The sequence below is a fragment of the Salvelinus namaycush genome, chromosome 6 (assembly GCF_016432855.1).
Source record: "Salvelinus namaycush isolate Seneca chromosome 6, SaNama_1.0, whole genome shotgun sequence".
In the NCBI taxonomy this organism is placed as follows: Eukaryota; Metazoa; Chordata; class Actinopteri; order Salmoniformes; family Salmonidae; genus Salvelinus; species Salvelinus namaycush.
In genome coordinates, this window is record NC_052312.1 from 41,264,774 (window position 1) to 41,287,267 (window position 22,494).

Here is a 22,494-nt window from a genome sequence, read left to right on the forward strand (position 1 = left end):
CAATTACATTTAGCCCCTTCCTCTTCTTCCCTTAGCCCTGCCCACCTCCATCACCACCTATGAGACGTGTCAGACGTACGAGCGACCAATCGCCTTCACCTCCCGCTCACGCAAGCTCTGGATCCAGTTCAAGTCCAATGAGGGCAACAGTGGCAAGGGCTTCCAAGTCCCCTATGTCACCTATGATGGTCAGTCTGCTGTAGCTTCTACACATCTAAGCTGCTCAGACTCCCTAACATTCACACGTGCCTTATTAAGTCAACTATAATGTACAGTGTGACAAGGTGTGTTTGATGGTGGAATATTAGTACACTTTTAGTGAAAAGGCGGCAGGCGGCAGGCGGCAGCCAGCTGAATACTGTAACCCTGTTTTTCCTCCTGTCTCTTGTTTTGTAGAGGACTACCAGCAGCTGATAGAGGACATTGTCCGGGACGGCAGACTCTACGCATCAGAGAATCACCAAGAGATACTGAAAGTAAGCAACTCTCCATTATGTCCAATTACTGTGTATTATATATTGTAATTAATAGATAATACTATACAGTGTACAGTATATTATCTTGGGGCGCATCGGGTAGCCTAGTGGTTAGAGCGTTGGGCCAGTAACCGAGCTGACAAGGTAAAAATATGTCGTTCTGCACCTGAACTAGGCAGTTAACCCACTGTTCCCCGGTAGGCCGTCATTGTAAATAAGAATTTGTTCTTAACTAACTTGTCTACATAAATAAAGGTACAAAAAAAATCTTCACTGATAACTCCCTCCGTCTGTCTCTCCCTCCCTCCCCCTCTCCTCCCTGCAGGATAAAAAACTGATCAAAGCCCTGTTTGATGTTCTGGCTCACCCCCAGAACTACTTCAGGTACACGGCACAGGAGTCCAAAGACATGTTCCCCCGCTCGTTCATCAAGCTGCTGCGCTCCAAAGTCACACGGTTCCTACGGCCGTACAAATAAACTGCTCCGCCCCCTGTTTGTTACCCAGACGCTTACCCCTTATGCTTATCCAACGCCCCCTTTCCACCATCTACTCCTCCCTACCCTTCACCTACGTCATTACCCCTGTCAACATCCCCATATGTCTTCTAATCCCCACGTCTATACCCCTACGTCTCTCCTACAACCCCCCCGCCAATCTATCCCTCTCTTCTACACCCCCTCTACTCTGAAACACTTCTTCTACACCCCCTCTACTCTGAAACACTTCTTCTACACCCCCTCTACTCTGAAACACTTCTTCTACACCCCCTCTACTCTGAAACACTTCTTCTACACCCCCTCTACTCTGAAACACTTCTTCTACACCCCCTCTACCCTGAAACACTTCTTCTACACCCCTATACTTCTCTTACACCCCCAACTCTACCAAGAGTTCCTCGTGCTCGCTATCCCAGCATTCCCTGCACAGGAACAGAGAACCGTCTCTCCCTCTTTTGTCTTTTTGTCTGCAGTCCTCATTTCCAGCTTTTCCCCTGTACTTCTGTTTTGGTTTGGTTTGTTTTTCTGTTGTTGTTGTTGTTGTCGTTTTGGTTATATTTATATGTGTTAGAACTTGCAGAAGCCCACAACATGGATGTTTGATATATATGTACGTACAGACATGTTGGCTACAAGTAAAAAATGTATGTGTATGTATATTTGTGTTTGTGTGAGCATACGTACGTATGTGCACGTAGATGGTGTGCGAGAGTGACGTCACACGCAGGTACATTGATGTATCTTTATTTTGTTATTTTAAAAGGCCCCTGGCGTGCACAAAAAACGATTGGTGCACTTAAATCATATTTTACATCAACATTTTCACATGGGAAATGATTTCTAAAGACATTTCTGATTTCAGCATCCCAGACCATTCCACCTCAAACTGAGTACAGTGAACGAATAAGTTTGATTTTCAAAAAAGTCACTTTTTTATTTTATTTTTAAAGATATATAACAAGATGAAAAAACTACCTGCAAGTAACAGACGTTACTATAGAGAGTAATGTATGTGATGTAACTAATATTTGGAACTTTAATTGCACTTGAATTTTATATTGTAAACTGTAGAAAAAAATCTAAGTTACATTATTCCTTATGTTTTGTGTTGTATAGAAATGTTTCACCTTGGTTGTAGCAAAGAGAGAGACAAAAATATGTCCCGTTTTGTTCTCACAACAAAAAACCCAGCATTCAATATCTTTAGACAGACACCGTCAAATCCACCCATTTGGCCTGAAAAGCAGTATTGCCAGTAAGTAATCATTTAAAGGGAAATGTCCTTAACGACCCACTACTATTTTAGTTGTGTGTGCTCCCATCTCCTAACTCTGCCTCATCCCTTTAAGACCCTCCTGACTAGCTGCCAGAGGAAAGGGGTGTTTTGTGTAAAGCTTCTTTAATGATGGCACTAAGTGCACACTCAAAACCACCTGCTTTTTACAAGTGTCCACTCTCAATCTGTCCTATTTGGACTTCTCCCAGTTTCTGTAAGTCATCAACCTAGACTGTTGATTTAATATCTATAACACATCTGTTAGTTTGTTTATATTTCTGCACAATGCAAGTGGAGAAAATATGTATTGTATGATGACGAGACTGTTGATTTGGAGTAGTAGCAGAGAGACAGATGTCTGTTTGAAAGTATTGTGATGTCTATGAGAGTATCTGTATGTACATAGCACTTGCAACTGTAACCATAACCCAGAAAGAGCCCAATCTGACCTCAAGTAGTAAAACGTTCTGACAAAATATCACTTTCATTGTTCTCCCCCTTGTAACACTCTCCCAGCAGAGTCTGTCTAAGCAATAAGGCCCGAGGGGGTGTGGTATATGGCCAATATACCAAGGCTAAGGGCTGTTCTTAGTCACGACGCAACGCAGAGTGCCTGGACACAGCCCTTAACAGTGGTATATTGGCATTATACCACAAACCCCCGAGGTGCCTTATTGCTATTATAAACTGGTTACCAATGTAATTAGAGCAGTATAAATAAATGTTTTGTCATACCCGTGGCATACGGTCTGATATACCTGTCAGCCGATCAGCATTCAGGGTTCGAACCACCCAGTTTATAATGTCTGATATACCACGGCTGTCAGCCAATCAGCATTCAGGGCTCGAACCACCCAGTTTATAAACAGCACATCTATTACACACCTATTAAACTGCTAATACTCTACTACTACATGGTTATAAACAACTTAAATTCTTTGTGCTGGGCACAAGGATGATAAGCATAATTATCTGGCTTGTATCTTCTTACCTTGAGGCCATATACTGAAGGCCACTGATATGGGAACAGATATAGTCACTCATTCATAAATTCTGCATTGTGCCCTAGCACTGATCCAGGACCTGTTCAGCCCAGTCTAATTGTGACCCCCACTGTTGTGTGTAGAGCAGTTTCTTCTGATGAGGTGTCAGTGTTCTGTTTGACAGAATCTCTACACAAAGACATTACAAAAATCTCTCAAATCAGAATGATAACTTGGCCCATGTAGGGTTGTGTCAGAAAATGTTACTAGTCTTCAAATCAAAGCTCATTGGAGGAGGTGGTCCGGGGGAGGGACCTTGCAACCTCTCCTCCAATGAGCTTTGAGTCGAATTGAGCTAACAAGGGCGGAGGAAGTATGGATTTGACAGCTAATAATGTTTTCAGATGCAACCAAGGTGTTTGTCCACTCAGTCCACTCAAAATGGTTGCCGCCTGCAGAGGTGTAGCTAATGTTGGTACGGTGCGCCCACTTCCTGTTGAGGGATGTTTTGGGCGTTTAGTGTGTTTGATGATGATGATGATGATGAAAATCGGTATGAAATGCAAAACAGTGTATGACTGACTTTTCCTGAGAATGTATTCTATTGTGTGTGTGTGTTTGTTTGTGTGTGTGTGTGGATGTGTGTGTGTGTGCGTGTGTGAGACAGTGTGATACAGAAAGAGTGCATGTTCTGTGTATGTGTGTGAGAGAGTGAGACAGCGTGTGTCCGTGTGTGAGTAGCTTGTGAGATCGAGGTGGAGAAAGAGAGATACTGTATGTTGGTACTTAAGTCCATTTTATAGAGGGATAATTTTAACGTTTGTGTTAGTCGGTTGTACCCAAAGAGAGAAACTGTATCACAGTGTTTTGCCATTGTTTGGTCCATGAAAATCCAGTAAAGAACAAATTCAAATAAAATAGTAGCAGAAAAACAACTCCACCATGCTCTGTGATCTTCCCTTGTTTAAATGTTACTTGTTACACTTTACTTTGCCCTTTTCTATATTATCTAGCATATTTTGTCTCCATGGGTGACTGCAGGGCACCTTACACACTGAAATATGTAGCTGACAGTGCCTATATTGCCCTTATTTCAAAATGAGGATAACGGTTCTGAGGATATAGACAACATACAACCCAAAGTGCAAATTGACACTGAGCCAAAGTACATTTTCTTGTAAGATATTTATTTTATTTATCCTTTGGTCTTGAGCACATAAATGCAGTATTCAATGATCCTACTCTGCACCTTTATTCTATAAATCTGCATCTATTGGAAGAACCTATTGGAGGCTGTGTAAGAAGTCTGGCTGAATTCACATCACAGCCAAGTTAGCATTTTGGTTTCTTACATTAGCTGCAGCATTAAATGAATCTGACAGCCAAATCTGGTAATTTCTTTTGAACTTTACAGGACTTTATCAATGCTGAGAATCTCCAGGCAAATGAGAGAGTGGTAAATGTGTAGATTAGGTCTTATCTTCATGCCTCTCCTCTTTTCTTACAATATTTATTTTTCAGCACCGGCATCCATTTTTTAAGTTCATTGTGTATGAATTAATTAAAGTCAGAGTTTAGATTGAGGACATCTAGTTTGTTGTTCATTGACTTCAGCTTCTTATTTTAAATGATATTTTCAAGAGTAGTTGAGTTTAGTAATAGGCCCTAGTCTCCAAAGGCAACATATGTTTCACCAGACGGTGTCGCATTTACACAAATTATAAAGACATCAGCTATGCCTACTCAAGAACTATTCTATGTCCACATTTGCAACATGATGATTCTTATAAATTGTAGGTGTACTTTTGGAGCCATTCCTATTTGTAAAACTGTAAATGTAGGTTAAGGAGAATATGTTTTCATATAATTTTTTTGCAACTGTAATCTGTTGAAAATAATTAATTAAACCAAGGTCAGTTGGGTTGCAGACATCCATCATGTCATCTTGCATTATTTTCAGTCAATGTATTTGATGTATTCCAGAACTAGCACACCCGATTCAAATAGCCTAATGATTAGTTGACCAGGTGTGCTTGTACTACAATACATAAAAGTTAGTGAAACTGGCTTGGGGTAAACTAATCCAGAAGAGGTTAGAGAAACACAGGGCTATGGTAAGGATGAAACTAGGCCAAATGTGAGAATATAAAGTAAAATGTATGTAATGTATCATCAAATCGTTGGTTCTACATTGATCTTAATGAAATGCAGTTTAATTCTGCATCTGTGATAGATGGACATGATAGAAAAATAGAGACGAATCTCTGATATTGTATGCAGGCACAAACTTCCTGTCAGACATGAATTGATTCGTGCTCAGACCTCCCCTTTGCACATTTTCATTGAGCTGTTCATCCAACAGAAGGCTCCAGAACATATCAGGGAGAGGCGGGAAGACACAGAGCTCGAGCACATTCAGCGCAAGAGGCGGGAGATTAAGTGTTTCCGCGAGAGCCAAAGCGCAAACCAGGAGCACCACGCGCTGCACTTTCAAACAGACCAGCGCAACTCGCTAGCTGCTCCCCCTCCGCCGTCCGCTCCTCTATCAGACCCACGGGACTTCACTGGTTCATCCCTAACCCGACAGGCTCAGCTCATCGGACCGGGATTCCGGGCGAACGCAGGTAGGTTAGATGCCGCGGTGGCTGCTTGCATGCAAATTGGTGTTGCCTATGTTTTGCATAGCAGGCTACAGGATTAGTATGATGACAATCCGAAACAGATTCTTGATTTCTATTCTATTCTATTCTAATGTGTATTTTTTATATCGGAAATGTTTTTGTTTTTTACTTCACGTAGCCTAAAGTCTAGTAAATCTAGTCCAAGATGGTGATTTTGGACACTGCCACTCTCCTCTCTGTGTTAGCTTGTCCACCGGAATGTTTTCATGATGTACAGTGCCTTCAGGAAGTATTCACACCCCTTGACTTTTTCCACATTTTGTTGTGTTACAGCCTGAGTTTAAAATTGATTAAATATAGATTTTTTTGGTACTGGCCTACACAAATAATGGTTGAATCTGTGTTTGAAATTTACTACTCTACTGAGGGACCTTACATATAATTGTATGTGTGGAATACTGAGATGAGGTAGTCATTCAACAATATTATGTGACTTGTTAAACTAAGTTACTCCTATTTAGGAGTAAATTATGTGACTTGTTAAACTAATTTACTCCTATTTAGGAGTAAATTAGTTTAACAAGTCACATAATATTGTTGAATGACTACCTCATCTCAGTATTCCACACATACAATTATATGTAAGGTCCCTCAGTAGAGTAGTAAATTTCAAACACAGATTCAACCACAAAGACCAGGGAGGTTTTCCAATGCCTCTCAAAGATGGGCACCTAATGGTAGATGGGTAAAAAAAGACATTGCATATACCTTTGAGAATGCTGAAGTTATTAATTACACTTTGGATGGTGTATCAATACACCCAGTCACTACAAAGATACAGGCATCCTTCCTAACAAACTCAGTTACCGGAGAGGAAGGAAACTGCTCCGTGATTTCTACTATGAGACCAATGGTGACTTTAAAACAGTTACAGAGTTGAATGGCTGTGATAGGAGAAAACTCAGGATGGCTCAACAACATTGTAGTTACTCCACAATACTAACCTAATTGACAGAGCGAAAAGATGGAAGCCTGTACAGAATAAACATATTCCAAAACATGCGTCCTGTTTGCAACATGGCAATAAAGCGATACTGAAAAAATGTGGCAAAGCGTTATGTTTGGGGCAAATCCAATACAACACATTACTGAGTACCACTCTCCATATTTTCAAGCATAGTGGTGGCTGCATCATGTTATGAGTATGATTGTAATCGTTAAGGACAGGAGTTTTTCAGGATAAAAAATAAACGTAATGGAGCTTATCAAGAATACAGTGAATGTTCCTGAGTTGCCGAGTTACAGTTTTGACTTAAATCTACATGAAAATCTATGGCAAGACCTGAAAATGGTTGTCTAGCAATGATCAACAACCTATTTGACAGAGCTTGAAGAATTTTGAAAATAATAATGGGCAAATGTTGCACAATCCAGGTGTGGAAAGCTCTTAGAGACTTACTCAGAAAGACTCACAGCTGTAATCACTGCCAACAGGGCTTCAACAAAGTATTGACTCGGGTGTGAATACTTATGTAAATATTTCTGATAGTTCTGTATTTCATTTTTAATAAATGTCGAAACATTTCTAAAAACACGTTTTCACTTTGTGTTTATGGGGTATTTGAATTCAGGCTGTAACACAACCAAATGTGGAATAAGTCAAGGGGTATGAATAATTTGTGAATGCAATGTACCACATTTCTCTCTGTTTGATGCTAGATCCAAATAGCAGAACCACAGTATGCTACATAGCCTATATCTATCTGGTCAATGCCATAATCAAGTTTCAGAACAGCTCTGCCAACAACCCCTCAAGTGGTTGGTGAGAGTTTATTTGGGGTCCTAACTACAACTAAATTGAATTCTAACACCCAAAAAAGCAATGTCTTACGAATATACGTTTTTAAGTTGAACAATTTACAATATTATTCACATTAAGAAAGACAAAGACAACTATTTAATCTCCATGCCTTTGTGTTTTGGTGACTATGCTCTTCTAAACTACACAAAATAGCCTTCTGAAGTAGGCTAACACCCCAAAATACAGGCTTGACATTATATCTGATTTCATTGATGTGTTTGTAATTTAGTTTAGTAAGATTTAGTGAGATAACTGGACATAATTAAAATGAATGACAATTATTGTGAAAACAAGAAACTAAACCTTCATATAAACGCCTCAAATCAACGACTTGTTTATGTGAGATTACTCGGAAGTGGCTCTTAATAATTGTCTTAATAATTGTTGACCTCCCGGGTGGCGCAGTGGTCTAGGGCACTGCATCGCATTGCTAGCTGCGCCACCAGAGTCTCTGGGTTCGCGCCCAGGCTGGGCTGGGTTCGTGCCCAGGCTCTGTCGCAACCGGGAGGTCCGTGGGGCGACGCACAATTGGCATAGCGTCGTCCGGGTTAGGGAGGGTTTGGCCGGTAGGGATATCCTTGTCTCAGTATGTAAAAAAAAAAAAAAAAAAAAAAAAAAAAAATAGTCTGTATGTAAAACAAAAAATAAATAAATAAATGTAATAAATTGTATGCACTCTACTGTAAGTCGCTCTGGATAAGAGCGTCTGCTAAATGACTAAATGTAAATGTAAATGTAAAATGTCTTATTAATCAGATGTGAATTACTTTGCCAAATTTAGATTTTGTAATGTTTGTTCTCTTCATTTGACAGAGTGGTTCTCCTTTAATGCATGTGTCCCTCTCTCACTTTGTTAACATGGGACAGGTGTGAATTCTGCCAATGCCTTGTCAAGTTCAAATTGAGCCAGACGTGCACACTCAGTGCTGTATGCTATAGCCTTGTAGGCATCAGTCATAGCCTGTCAACAGGACTTGTAGCCTACATACACACACACACACACACACCACATACACATACACAGTCCATTTTTACACAGCATAAAGAATCTAACCAACATACATGACTAATGGTGTGTGTCCGTACCAGGGCGTGGAATAGCCTACGAGTGAAACGAAGGAACATTGTCACACAATTTTATGGGACTGCTTCTCACAGTCGTTAAATCTGAGTGTCTGTCATCTGTGCCGAAGAAGAGAGTGCATCAATCAATTCCTCCTCACGCCTATTCATTTATCAAACCGTACCTCTTGACCATGTTCTCTGCTACATCTTTCTTCATCATTCTTCCTGTAGTCAAGGTCCTGTTCATGTTAATACGGCCCTGTCCCTTTGTTCCTAGTCCCAGTGTAATCCTCTTCTATTCTCACTGTGTACTATGCTCTCAGCATCTGCCAATGCACCCTTCTGCTCTCATTCACTCAGTGTGAGGACTTCTGGCACTGCCACACTCTGTCTCTCTCTCTCTCTCTCTCTCTCTCTCTCTCTCTCTCTCTCTCTCTCTCTCTCTCTCTCTCTCTCTCTCTCTCTCTCTCTCTCTCTCTTTTTCTTACACACACACACACACACACACACACACACACACACACACACACACACACACACACACACACACACACACACACACACACACACACACACACACACACACATACGTACATACATATATATATATACGTATGGACACACACAAGAGTATGCCTGTGTGAGTCATGGTGTTAAGTGTGTGTAATTAGGAAATGGTGTGTGTGTGTGGCCGTTTTCACTAGAATGAGATGGCACACTGACATCATAGCAGCACAATCCAGGATAAATCCAGCTCCTCCACTCATCCCTAAATGATCACCCTCCTTCCTTACATCCCTCCCTCACCATCTCACCATCTTACAGGATCCGTATGAAATCCTACTAGAATCCCAGAAGCAGAGCTGTAATTTAAAGGCAGTAGTAAATGTGATATCTGCTTGACAGTGTAAAAGCCGTAGATGCTCTTAGGGGTTGGGTTATGTTGCTTTGGTGGATAGTGATTTATTTACAGTATTAACTGCACATTCCAGATTGGCGTTGTATTCCCACTCAGTGGTTCTGTTCTCTGTGTGTGCAGGAGTAGGGGGACACGGAGGTGGAGGGGGGACATGCTCGCTCAGCAACCCAGCAGAGTTTCTCCAAGGTGGGCCAAGCTGTGACAGAGGGCCTCTCTCTGGTGAGCCAACCTGCAACCCTGACCGCTCCAGCAGGCCTCACTCCCAGTCCTAACTACTGTGTGTGCCAGGACCAGGCCACCTCCAGCCCAGGCCAGACCACGTCTACCCCAGGCCAGCCCAGAGTGGGTCAGCCCCAGCCCAACCCACCACTTCCCCAGCCCAGTAGCGGCCCAGGCCCAGGCTCCAGAAGCATGGCCTTCACCCTTTCAGAGATCATGGCTGCGCGGCGGCAGCAGCAGTCCCAGGCCCAGCGGGCGGCAGGCAGGGTGGCCGTGGAGGTGGATGAATACAGCACCAACCCCACCCAGGCCTTCACCTTCTACAACATCAACCAGGGACGCTTCCAGCCCCCGCACGTACACATGTAAATAGAACACATACACGCATGCAGGCAGGCAGACGCACACCCCTGCGGATATATATAGGCATACACATAAGCTGGCATACAGATACACACTACATATGTTCAGACACCTGGTCTCTATGTCTCTATCTCCGTTCCCAAGCCCTCCTCTATTCCTCTATTTCTGTCTCCCCTTTCTCCCTCTTTCTTTTTCTTTGAGTCATCCTCTCTGCATGCTGTTATTTGCTCTCTCATTCCATTTCTCTCTGTCTCTCTGTCCTTCTTTCGGTCTCTGTGTGATGGTGGAGTGTTGAGGGCTTGCTGTGTACCTGGAGGAGAGCTCACTAAAGTGGGCCACTGTTATTCACCAGCTCCCTTCTCCCTCTGGAGACTCTCTGGGGCTGCTGCACACTCACGGAAACTCCCACAGGACTCCTCTCTCTGTCTGTGCTTTTCTTTCTTTTCCTTCGCCTTTGTTGTGGCCGACCTCTCCGTTTTTTCCCCCTTTTCATTTCTCTCTTTTTTTCTCTCTCTTTTTGACTTTCTATAAGGAATGGTGATGGATACTGATCCAGACTACATTAACACTGCAACTATGCTTCTTCACTTTGAGACTTCCCATTGTTTATCTCTCTTTCTCGCACTTTTCTCCATTCTCTCTTTTCTCTCTCTCTCCTTCGTTCTCTCTCTACTTTAGGGTGGACCCCCTGCCCCACGACACTCCCAAGCCGCCAGGTTACACCCGTTTTGTGTGTATCTCAGACACCCACTCCCGTACGGACGCCATTCAGATGCCCTATGGAGACGTGTTCATCCATGCTGGAGACTTCACAGAGCTGGGCCTGCCCTCTGAGGTCAAGAAGTTCAACGATTGGCTAGGTAAGACTGACCAATCACATTAAGCAACATCACACCACATCAACGTTTTGTACTCTATTTCTTATTTCTTTAATTCTACAGATGTTTGTTTTTTGAAATGGCACACAATTTATTTTAATATATGATAGATCTTATTTGAATATTTTTTCTTCCTCGTTTAGGAAATGTTTTGTCTGAAAGTCTCCTAATAACCCTATAAAAATGTGATATAAAATGGACTATTAAAGCTGTTCTATTTGTCTGTAGCCAAGACTTGCTGGTGTAGTGAAAGGAGAAATGGACATTGAGAAGAGCCAGTTCTCTGTCTGGCACAGAGCAAGAGTTCAACAAATGTTTTAGCTTACTCAAAATCCAGTGCCTCCAGTGAAAATATGTCTATGTTTTACCCACAAATTAAATTAGAAAATGTGTTTTTCACTCAACTTCAAAGAAAATAAGTCATGGATGGAGGGATACCTGATGAAAAAGAGATAAAAAGACAGAGAAGAGCAAAAGAAACTGCCCACTCAGTTAATGTTCAGTACTTAGAACAGTAACATTATAGTTGGCTTATGTCACTGTTACTGTCTTCATAAAACATGAACCCAACGTTAACTCTAAGAGATCTTGTAAAAGCGATAACTTTAGAAATCTTAGCCGTGTGCGGCCCCAGCCAGCGTGCTGCAGTGATTCCTATTTCCAGCGTCTCTTTGCGATGGGAGGAGAGGGGGTGGAGAGCAAGAGGGATAAGGATGAAGCTCGAGGGGGGAGGAGGGGGAGACGGGATGACAGCTCAGCCCCCCCCAATGCTAGTCGACGGGGAGCACGAGCTGAAAACCTGCTCGCCCGCGCCTCGACTGGCGGGAGAGACTGCTAGGAAGATAAAACCCGCCAAACGCGCCCGGTGTGCCTTATGAAGTCTCTTTTTCCATCTATACCCCATTCTCTCTTTTTCTCCTTTTCCTGTAGTTCTCTTTCACTCCTGCTCGCTCATATAAATATTTATAATCTGTATTCTTCTCCTGTTCCTCTCTCTCTCACTCACTCACTCACTCACTCAGAGAGGATGAATGTATAGCTCATGCTGCTTTGTGTCTGCAGCCTGGCTCCAGTGAGAGCTCAGCATTGGCCTCAGTATTAGGCTTTCTACTATCTGATGTACCTCGGTACAAAAACACACTGTAGGGAAACACTGTCATATGGCCAGGTGAACACACTCATTCCAACCGTCCTTTCTTTCTTTCTTCTCTTTCTTTCCTTCTGTCTTTTCTTTTGTCTGGTTCCCTCCCTTTTTCTTCTATCCCTTCCTCTATCTCTCTCTGCCTCCCGTTGTGAAGATATGGGTCTCTCTTTTCTCTCTCTCTACTTGGCATCGTGGCAGCTCCCTCCGTTTCTTCTCTCAGTATTTTTAGCAGGAAGGCTCCTCCCGGTTCTTCTGGCAGGGGCTCAAGGCTTTGTCAGAGCTGGTGCACACTGCAGGAGAGGAGGAGAAGAGGGGGGAGAGAGAGAGAGAGAGGACTGTAGAAGAGAAAGGGGAAGATGGGGAGGTAGAGTTGAACTTCATCCCATGGAAGGTCTATCTGTAGCTGGTTATCCTCAGCTTTGGTCCCTTGAGACCCAGAAGACAGATCTTGTTGTTTTAGTGAAAATTAATTCTGTGGATTCTAAGAAAGACCTGGTTTGGTGTTAGGGCATGTAATCATGATATCTTAGGCATGGTGTCAGATTGACTGGAGAAGGAGATAGGAGGAAGATATGGCGAGAGGAGAGAAAAGGGAGAGAGAATAGGTAGACACAGAGTGGGTACACAGCACCACTTCAGTACAATTTTATCCAATAACGCTCTCTTTGATCAGCTTCCAGTGCTTCTCATACAGTGTCCTCTCACAAACACTACTGCTGCTAACACTTCACAGCCCATTAGGAATCAATGCAGGTTAGAACAATTACACAGAGGACGCCAATCGTATGATGAACCTGTACTATGCATGAAGTCAGGGGAGGCGTTGCAGTGCGTGTGTGCACAACGTCCCTGCGTGTGGATATGAGAAAGAGAAGGTTCTGCTTTAGATTTCAGTGGCGTCTTCATTCATCACGTGATGGTGGAGGGTCGCGGAGCGGGGCCTGTATCCAGTAGTAGATGTTCTCTGTGCTGCCGCCTGCTCTCCATCGCTGGTTAAATATGGATCTCATTGTGCTTCTGGGTCCAACAGGGGTCAAGAGTGGAGCTGCTTTCATTCTTAACTTTCTGCTCTATATACTCCTCTTTTCTCTCTCACTTCTCTTTATTCCCCTGTCCATTCCTTTCTTTCCCTCTCTTTTGCTCTTTCACTCTTATTTCCCTTGTCTCTATCTCTCCCTTGGTCTTTTACTCTCTGTACTTGCATATCTCCCGGTCTCTCTCCCCATCTCTTTCCCTGTCTCTCTTCCTGTCTTTCTCTCTGTCTGTCTGTCTCTCTGTCTGTCTGTCTCTCTCTCTCTGTCTGTCTGTCTCTCTGTCTGTCTGTCTCTCTCAGGGTTGTGGAGTTCAGAGACACCTGTGTCAAGGGTACTACTCTTTATTTAGCGCCTGTTCCTCTCTGCTCCCTTTTTCTCCTGAATAATAGATGGTTGACTACTATGATGCTATTGCCGTGTAGGCACATTGGGAGCACGGTGTGTGTTGGTGTACATACTATGTCCACTCCATGACCCCCCCCCAAACCTCTCCTTAGCTCATTAATAGAAAAAAGACAATCATAAACATTTCATGAGTGCTGTCTTTCTCTCCACAGGCTGCTCTCTACATGATCCAATGGTTGGTTTGGTTCAGCATGTTAACCTGTCTCGCTCTCTCGCTCGTTGCACCTTGATCCATCAGTGGGGAGGAGGAGACAGTGCAGCACTTGTTCTTTCTATGTCCAGGGGGGTGGTGTACAGAGCTAGTGTTGGGGCATACACTACCTATACAATACGTTGGAGGGCCTAGGTTTAGTGTAGTCAACAGGTGGAGGGACTGTCTAGGTAATTACTTGTTGAGGCAGGTGAAAATGGCAGTGTGGAAGGCCAGGAAGCAACAGATGCAGGGGGCGGGGTGTACGGAGCCCAGAGCTATGTTGCTGGTGCTGACACTGGCGCATGCCTACGGTAAACTGGTGAACCGCATGGGAGAGTTGCAGAGGTGTGGATGAGGATGGGGGCTTGGCTCTAACTTTTTACAGTGGCAAGAAAAAGTATGTGAACCCTTTGGAAATACCTGGATTTCTGCATAAATTGGTCATACAATTTGATCTGATCTTCATCTTGGTCACAACAATAGACAAACACAGTCTGCTTATACTAATAACACACAAACAATTATACGTTTTCATGTCTTCATTGAAAACACTGCTTAAACATCACAGTGTAGGGTGGGAAAAGTATATGAACCCTTGGATTTAATAACCTCAACCAAACGTTTTCTGTAGTTGCGGATCAGACCTGCACAACGATCAGGAGGAATTTTGGACCATTCCTCTTTACAAAACTGTTTCAGTTCAGCAATATTCTTGGGATGTCTGGTGTGAAGTGTTATCTTGAGGTCATGCCACAGCATCTCAATCGGATTGAGGTCAGGACTTTGACTGGGCCACTCCAGAAGGCATCTTTTTTTTCTGTTGAAGCCATTCTGTTGTTAATTTACTTCTGTGTTTTGGGTCGTTGTCATGTTGCATCAACCAACTTTTGTTGAGCTTCAATTGGTAGACAGATAGCCTAACATTCTCCTGCAAAATGTCTTGATAAACTTGGGAATTAATTTTTCCGTCGATGATAGCAAGCTGTCCAGGCCCTGAGGCAGCAAAGCAGCCCCAAACCATGATGCTCCCTCCACCATACTTTACAGTTGGGATGAGGTTTTGATGTTGGTGTGCTGTACCTTTTTTTCTCCACACACACATAGTGTTGTGTGTTCCTTCCAACCAACTCAACTGTAGTTTCATCTGTCCACAGAATATTTTGCCAGTAGCGCTGTGGAACATCCAGGTGCACTTTTGCAAACTTCAGATGTGCGTCAATGTTTTTTTTGGACAGCAGTGGCTTCTTCCGTGGTGTCCTCCCATGAACACCATTCTTGTTTAATGTTTTACATATCGTAGACTCGTCAACAGAGATATTAGCATGCTACAGAGATTTCTGTAAGTCTTTAGCTGACACTCTAGGATTCTTCTTAACCTCATTGAGCATTCTGTGCTGTGCTCTTGCAATCATCTTTGCAGGACGGCCACTCCTAGGGAGAGTAGCAACAGTGCTGAACTTTCTCCGTTTATAGACTATTTGTTTTACCACGGACTGATGAACATCAAGGCTTTTAGAGATACTTTTGTAACCCTTTCCAGCTTTATGCAAGTCAACAATTCTTAATCTTATGTCTTCTGAGATCTCTTTTGTTCGAGGCATGGTTCACATCTGGTAATGCTTCTTGTGAATAGCAAACTCAAATTTTGTGAGTGAAGATATAGACAAGAAAAATACAATAATTTGTGTTATTACTTTAAGCGCACTATGTTTGTCTATTGTTGTGACTTAGATGAAGATCAGATCAAATTTGATGACCAATTTATGCAGAAATCCAGGTAATTGCATATGGTTCACATACTTTTTCTTGCCACTGTAGGTAAGAGAATGTTTGTGATTTTAATGATCTTGGAAACTCTATGCCTGTCTGTTTCAGGGCATTTGGCATCTCCCTCTCTCTCTCTCTTACCTTTTACAGACTTACAGTTAGTGCATTCATCTTAAGGTACACTATAAATACAAAATTATGAGGACATTATGACGTCAATTTCCCCCCTGCTAGGTCTGCCCTGGTCAACTGTAAGTGCTGCTAATGTAAAGTGGAAACTTTTGCTACACTCACGACCGAGTTCCAAGCTCCTCTGGACGCAACGTCAGTACAAGAACTGTTAGTCAGGAGCTTCATGACGTGGGTTTCCATGGCCGAGCAGCCGCACGCACACAAGCCTAAGATCACCATGTGCAATGCCAAGCGTCAGCTGGAGTCGTGTAAAGTTCACCGCCATTGGACTCTGGAGCAGTGGAAACACGTTTACTGGAGTGATGAATCACGCTTCACCATCTGGCAGTCCGACGGACAAATCTGGGTTTGGCAGATGCAGGAATACGCCACCTGCCCCAATGCATAGTGCCAACTAGGGATGCACGATATATCGGTCAAGATATCAGAATCGGCCGATATTAGTTAAAAATGCCAACATTGACATCGGCCCGATGTCTAGTTAACGCAGATGTACAAAACCGATGTCAAAGCTGACGTGCATACCTATATAACGTAGGTACATAACGTAAAGACGCCACGTAAATTTTGCGCTTCATGTGCAACACGGCATTCCTAACCTAGCCCACAATGTCTGCTGTGTAGATCGAGCAGTCAACAAGTAGAGCAGTCAACAAGTCGAGCAGTCATTTGAAAGAGTAAGAACATTTCAGCGAGACAACTCAAAGACGAAATCCATTAACGCCAAGATAATGGAATTCATTGCCCTTGACAATCAACTGTTCTCTGTCTCGGGTGATGTTAACTTTCGCCGATTTTATTCGAGCACTGGTACATACTACCAAGTGCGCTATTTTTCAGAGGTTTTCCTACCGGTTATTACGCAGTAATAGCGTCACTGCTATTAGCTTCACGACATTTGGACCAGCGATATCAGCCTCGTGAGCATGCTGAGTCTGACAGCACTGTGGGTCAACGAGGATTTCGTACTGAGGAAAGTCGTATTTCATGCTCATGAATGTGCTGGTTGTCATACCGCTGCTGCCATTTCAATGGCATTTGAGAACATGTTTGAAACATGAACACACTAGCTAACTCCATTCAAGCAACTGACTGGAGAAATAAGCTCATCAACTGCACCTGCAGCAGACATGATATCCTATGTCATGGCGTTGAAACGCCTGCTCAACAAAACTGCCGACACAGGCTGTGAACAAGCGATTCGGTGGCATTCTCTCTTTACTGTGTCGCCACCATGCTCAAGGTTATGTACAAGGACCGCTACTTCGATCCAGACAAGAAACAGGGTTTACGTGAAATGTTACATACACAGCTGGACAAGATGGAAACGGACACAGTGACAGTGCGCACCGAGGAAGAGAGGCCACGGACAGACAGAGCTGAAATTTCACTGCTTGACATTTATGATGAAATCCTGGTTGAGAATGAAACGACTGAACAAATGAACAATGAAACAGCACAGCAAGTAAGTGAAAGAATTATGTTAGATAGAATATGATTTAGATAGAATATGTTTTACTGGTAATGGGGACATACGTAAACGCCAACAAAATAACTTTTTGGTCAGTGTGTGTGTGTGTAACCTTTATTTAACTAGGCAAGTCAGTTAAGAACAAATTCTTATTTACAATGACTGCCAAACCCGGACGACGCTGGGCCAATTGTGTGCCGCCCTATGGGACTCCCAATCACGGTCGGATGTGATACAGCCAGGATTCGAACCAGGGACTATAGTGACGCCCCTTGCACTGAGATGCAGTGCCTTAGACCGCTGCGTCCATGTATGTGTGTTAACTATTTAACTGTACTAGAATGCTTAAAAGGCCGCTAAAATGTAAATATTGGTTATCGGTATCTGGGGTTTTTTGTCAAGAAAAATATCTGGTATCGGCCACAAATGTCATATCGGTGCATCACTGGTGCCAACTGTAAAGTTTGGTGGTGGAGGGATAATGGTCTGGGGCTGTTTTTCATTGTTAATGCTAGGCCCCTTAGTTCCAGTGAAGGGAAATCTTAATGCTACAGCATACAATGACATCCTAGACCATTCTTTGCTTCCAACTTTGTGGCATGACAATGCCCCCGTGCACAAAGCCAGGTTCATACAGAAATGGTTTGTCGAGAGCGGTGTGTAAGAACTTGACTGACCTGCACAGAGCCCTGACCTCAACCACAACGAGCACATTTGGGATTAATTGGAACGCCGACTGCGAGCCAGGCCTAATCGCCCAACATCAGTGCCCGACCTCACTAATGTTCTTGTGGCTGAATGGAAGCAAGTCCCCGCAGCAATGTTCCAACATCGAGTGTAAAGCCTTCCCAGAAGAGTAGAGGCTGTTATAGCAGCAAAGGTGGACCAACTCCATATTAATGCCCATGATTTTGGAATGAGATGTTCAATGAGCAGGTGTCCACATACTTTTGGTCATGTAGTGTAGCTAGATGGTATAACCACATATCGAAGTCATAGTAAGTATATTTTTCTTCAATGAAGTAGCTATCAGCAAGATCAGAGCTAGTATGAAAAAAAGTTTGAGTGTAAGTTCACCAAAGTATTTTTATTTTATTTTTTTCTCTTCTCTTTCCAAGTCAAGCTCAGAACCAGCTGTTCACTCTACACATATACATAATGTCCCACTGGTCACAGACGTCAATACAACGTCTATTCCACATTGGTTCAACGTAATGCGTTGTCACGCCCTGGCCTTAGTTATCTTTGTTTTCTTTATTATTTTAGTTAGGTCAGGGTGTGACATGGGGGGGATGTAGGTGTTTTTGTCATGTCTAGGGGTTTTGTATGTTTATGGGGTTTTGTCTAGGTGTTTGTATGTCTATGGCTGCCTAGATTGGTTCTCAATTAGAGGCAGCTGTTTATCATTGTCTCTGATTGGGAACCATATTTAGGCCGCCATATTCATTGGGTATGTCGTGGGTGATTGTCTATGTGTAAGTTGCCTGTGTCTGCACTTTTCATTATATAGCTTCACGTTCGTTTGTTGTTTTTGTAAGTCTGTTAAGTATTCTTCGTTTCGTTAATATAAAGAGAAGAATGTATTTATATCACGCTGCGCCTTGGTCCTCTCTTCCACATTACAACGAACGTGACATGCGTGCCCAGTACCTCTATCTCTGGCTGTATTCTGACTCATCAACCTTTTCAGTGGTTGACTATTGATGTGACGTTGTGACGAAGAACAGGACAGGCTGCTATTTTGATGCTTTGTCTTCTGTATGTGCTAGGCTTGGTATGAAAGTGGAACAGCAAGAGAGAAAGGAAGAGAGTGAAATGAGAGATAGATAAAGAAAGAGAGTGAGAGGAAAGACAGAGACCGCCTACTAGGCCGGTGATGGTGCGGTATTACCGTCTGTCGGATTTGCGTTTAGGTTGTGGGTGCAAATGAAATGTGTGTGTGTGATTACTGGAATGTACTGTGTGAGGGCAGAGTGTGTTTTTCGGATGCGTTGCTTGCTTAGTCGCTTGTGTTTTTGTGTGCGTGTTTTTGTCGATTGTGTATGTGACACGGGTGTGTGGGTGGTGTTTAAACAGGAAATTAGAAGAGTGTGTCTGCTTCATGGCTTCATGTTCAGGTGGGAGAGATTAGACAAACACACACACACACACACACACACACACACACACACTGAATGGGCATTGTAATGCTAATCCAGGTTGAGTCTCAACATGTCTTTTTTCTTATAAACAGTAGTTATTGCTTCTGTAGACAGACCAATGTTACTAGGCTGTTATGGCATAGAATGACTTGATTGAATGTACAGGAGACATTATAGTAAGTAACGTAAACTCACTCACCTTTGTACATTGCCTTGGTCCGTACAATTGACCGTATTTTAGCGCCCCAAAAACGTAATACTTCCAGATCAACTGTAATGTCAATACCATTGTAAAGCATACTTTCTCCCCTTGCCAACAAAATAAATGACATGACCTAAACGCTGCCTGTTTCTGCATGATTCAAGACGGCAATGAGCCCCGTTGGGTCTTTTTAAAAATGGCGGGTTGGGAAGCGAAACTAACACGGAACCCAAACCGGCTGCGTGCGTACGCCATCGTGCGCTATCGTGCATAAATGTATTTTGGCCCCCCACACCAAACGCGATCACGACACGCAGGTTAAAATATCAAAACAAACTCTGAACCAATGACATTAATTTGGGGACAGGTCGAAAAGCATTAAACATGTATGACAATTTAGCTAGCTAGCTTGCAATTGCTAGCTAACGTTAATTTGTCCTATTTAGCTAGCTTGCTGTTGCTAGCTAATTTGTCCTGGGATATAAACATTGAGTTGTTATTTTACCTGAAATGCACAAGGACCTCTACTCCGACAATTAATCCACACATAAAATGGCCAAACGAATCGTTTCTAGTCATCTCTCCTCCTTCCAGGCTTTTTCATCTTTGAACTTATATGGTGATCGCATCTAAACTTTCATTGTATTACCACGACAACCGGCAACAAAGTTCGTCTTTCAGTCACCCACGTGGGTATAACCAATGAGGAGATGGCACGTGGGTACCTGCTTCTATAAACCAATGAGGAGATGACTTTCAGCGCGATCTGCGTCAGAAATAGGAACGACTTCTATTTTAGCCCTTGGCGTCGCAGGCGCTCGTTGGCGCGCGCAAGCAGTGTGGGTGCAATAATTGAATAACATGGATTTCTACATTTATTTTGCGACGCTCGCGCACGCGACGTGTCCGGTCTGGTCAGCATGTAATGCGTGATAGTGAGAAGGAGAGATGCTGTGTGGGAAAATTGTTTTTTTTCACTCGATCTGTCCAACTTATCACCAAATCGCCTCTAGAATGTAAATAAAACACTATAAAGAGTTTATATAATGTGTCATTACATACCTATTTGAAGGTTTGTGTCGAATTTGAATCGGGTTTTTAGGACGGTGCTAAAGTGGTCTTCAGAAGTAAACAGTTTTTTTGAGAGTCGTGATCGCTTGCAGTGACGATGCAAAATATGACTAGGTATCCCCCCTTACCCCCGTCACTGTCCATTTCTTGTTTTTAAACGATGAGAGAAGTGCTACACCTGGTGGAGAGAGATTGTAAGACAGAAATAGTTGCTTTATGCGTGCTGTACGTTACGGCATGACACGAAGTAACGGAGGGTCCGTTTTTTCTACTTTTCTCCAATGCTATAGAGCCATTACCATGTCGATCAACGCTTGAATAGAAACGTAGTTCATACCCCAGATTTTGAAGTCAACACAGTCGCTACAGTCCCATTAGTTTTCTTTGCAGCCTCGTTTGAATGTCGCGGTTGCGCACATTTGTACTGAATGGGGTGAGTTTACGTTACTGGTAGATACACACTCTGTTATGTCCATGGGCAGCTAGAACAAGTTGGGCTTGCAGACAAACACATGTACACACACACACAAACACACAGAGACACACACACAAAGGGCAGTAATCCCCCTCGACATGCCATGGATTTGGGCAAAACAGGGATTTTCCTCTTCAAAGGGCAAGGACCACCCATCGGAACACCGGAACAATGGTGGCGGGAGCGCCGGAAGCTTCACACACAGACACACAGACTAACCGCCCTCCTCGGCTTCTAGGATATTGAGGATTTGGGAGTTATTGTAAAGGCCAGTATAGAGCACATTCCACTGTATCTAGTCAAGCACAGGTCCCTTCAGACAGCAGATCACTCCCCTTAACTAACCCTGTTAGCACTGGGTCTGTATTAAACCTCACACACACACAAACACTGGACAGTGAGGGATGAAATGAGAGGGATGAGGGATGGAGAGAGTGAGGGAGGGATGGAGAGAGAGCGCCTCTGCAGTGTGTCTTTTGGGAGGAGAATGTAGTGCAGGGCTGCTTAGACAAGCTTTAGACTTAGAAGTGTTGTGCATGTTTTCGAGTGTGTTTTACTGTGTGTGTGTACATGTGTTTTTATTTGATTACTTCTTTTGAACTGAAACACAGAGAAGGCTTGCTGTTTTGTGTGGGTGATTCACAGGGAAATTTAAACTATTTGTTGCTTGAAAGCGGCTTTTGAAATCTAAGACAAAAGCTGGGAAGAGATGGTTGCTAACAACAGCAGACAGTGCTCCGCTGCCTGCATATTTGGATTAGTCTCTCTGCCTCTTTCTTTCTCTCTCTCGTCTCTCTCTCACCTTCCTTTCTCTTTTCCAAAAGCATCGCGTTCATCTTTCTCCATCTACTTTTGTGTTTGAGTGAGTTATTGTGTCCAACGTTTGTGCTTTGTGGATGTGGGAGAAAGACTGTATTGTGGAATGGTGATTTGAGCGTTGCTACATTGATCCACTGTGCCTTTATGTAGATTCTGTTTGATAAAGAGAGACAAGCACGGCCTGCTTTGACTCATTGGAAGAACACAATGTTTTGATCACTGGTGGTGGTGTTCATAAAGTACATAGGACCAGGAGTTTTTCCTGGTAAGGTCATGTAGTCAGGAAACGCTCCTGGCCATAATCCTAGTCATACAATATGCAGATTCAGTCTTTCACCGAACATGATTTAAAATGTCACCCATAAAACTTGAATTAATGGAGGTGGATGCGGGGGCGTGTTTATTGAACAAGGTATGTTT

The 22,494-nt window shown here is 43.1% G+C and overlaps 2 protein-coding genes across 7 annotated transcripts in view; both read left to right on the plus strand.

The window, feature by feature from the left end:
- Positions 1-2,871, plus strand: part of LOC120050023 (signal peptide, CUB and EGF-like domain-containing protein 1) — a 126,607-nt gene extending 123,736 nt beyond the window's left edge. For all 6 annotated transcript variants that reach the window (XM_038996614.1, XM_038996618.1, XM_038996615.1 and 3 more), the window contains 3 exons: positions 36-188; positions 397-476; positions 802-2,871. In XM_038996614.1, coding sequence (XP_038852542.1) covers positions 36-188; positions 397-476; positions 802-954 — 386 coding nt within the window. In that variant the 3' untranslated portion in view covers positions 955-2,871. The remainder of the gene's footprint in view (positions 1-35; positions 189-396; positions 477-801) is intronic.
- Positions 2,872-10,111: 7,240 nt separating this feature from the next.
- The window catches only part of LOC120049398 (metallophosphoesterase domain-containing protein 1-like), a 35,392-nt gene continuing 23,009 nt past the window's right edge, over positions 10,112-22,494 (plus strand). The window contains exons 1-2 of the mRNA XM_038995664.1: positions 10,112-10,284; positions 10,961-11,142. Coding sequence (XP_038851592.1) covers positions 10,112-10,284; positions 10,961-11,142 — 355 coding nt within the window. The remainder of the gene's footprint in view (positions 10,285-10,960; positions 11,143-22,494) is intronic.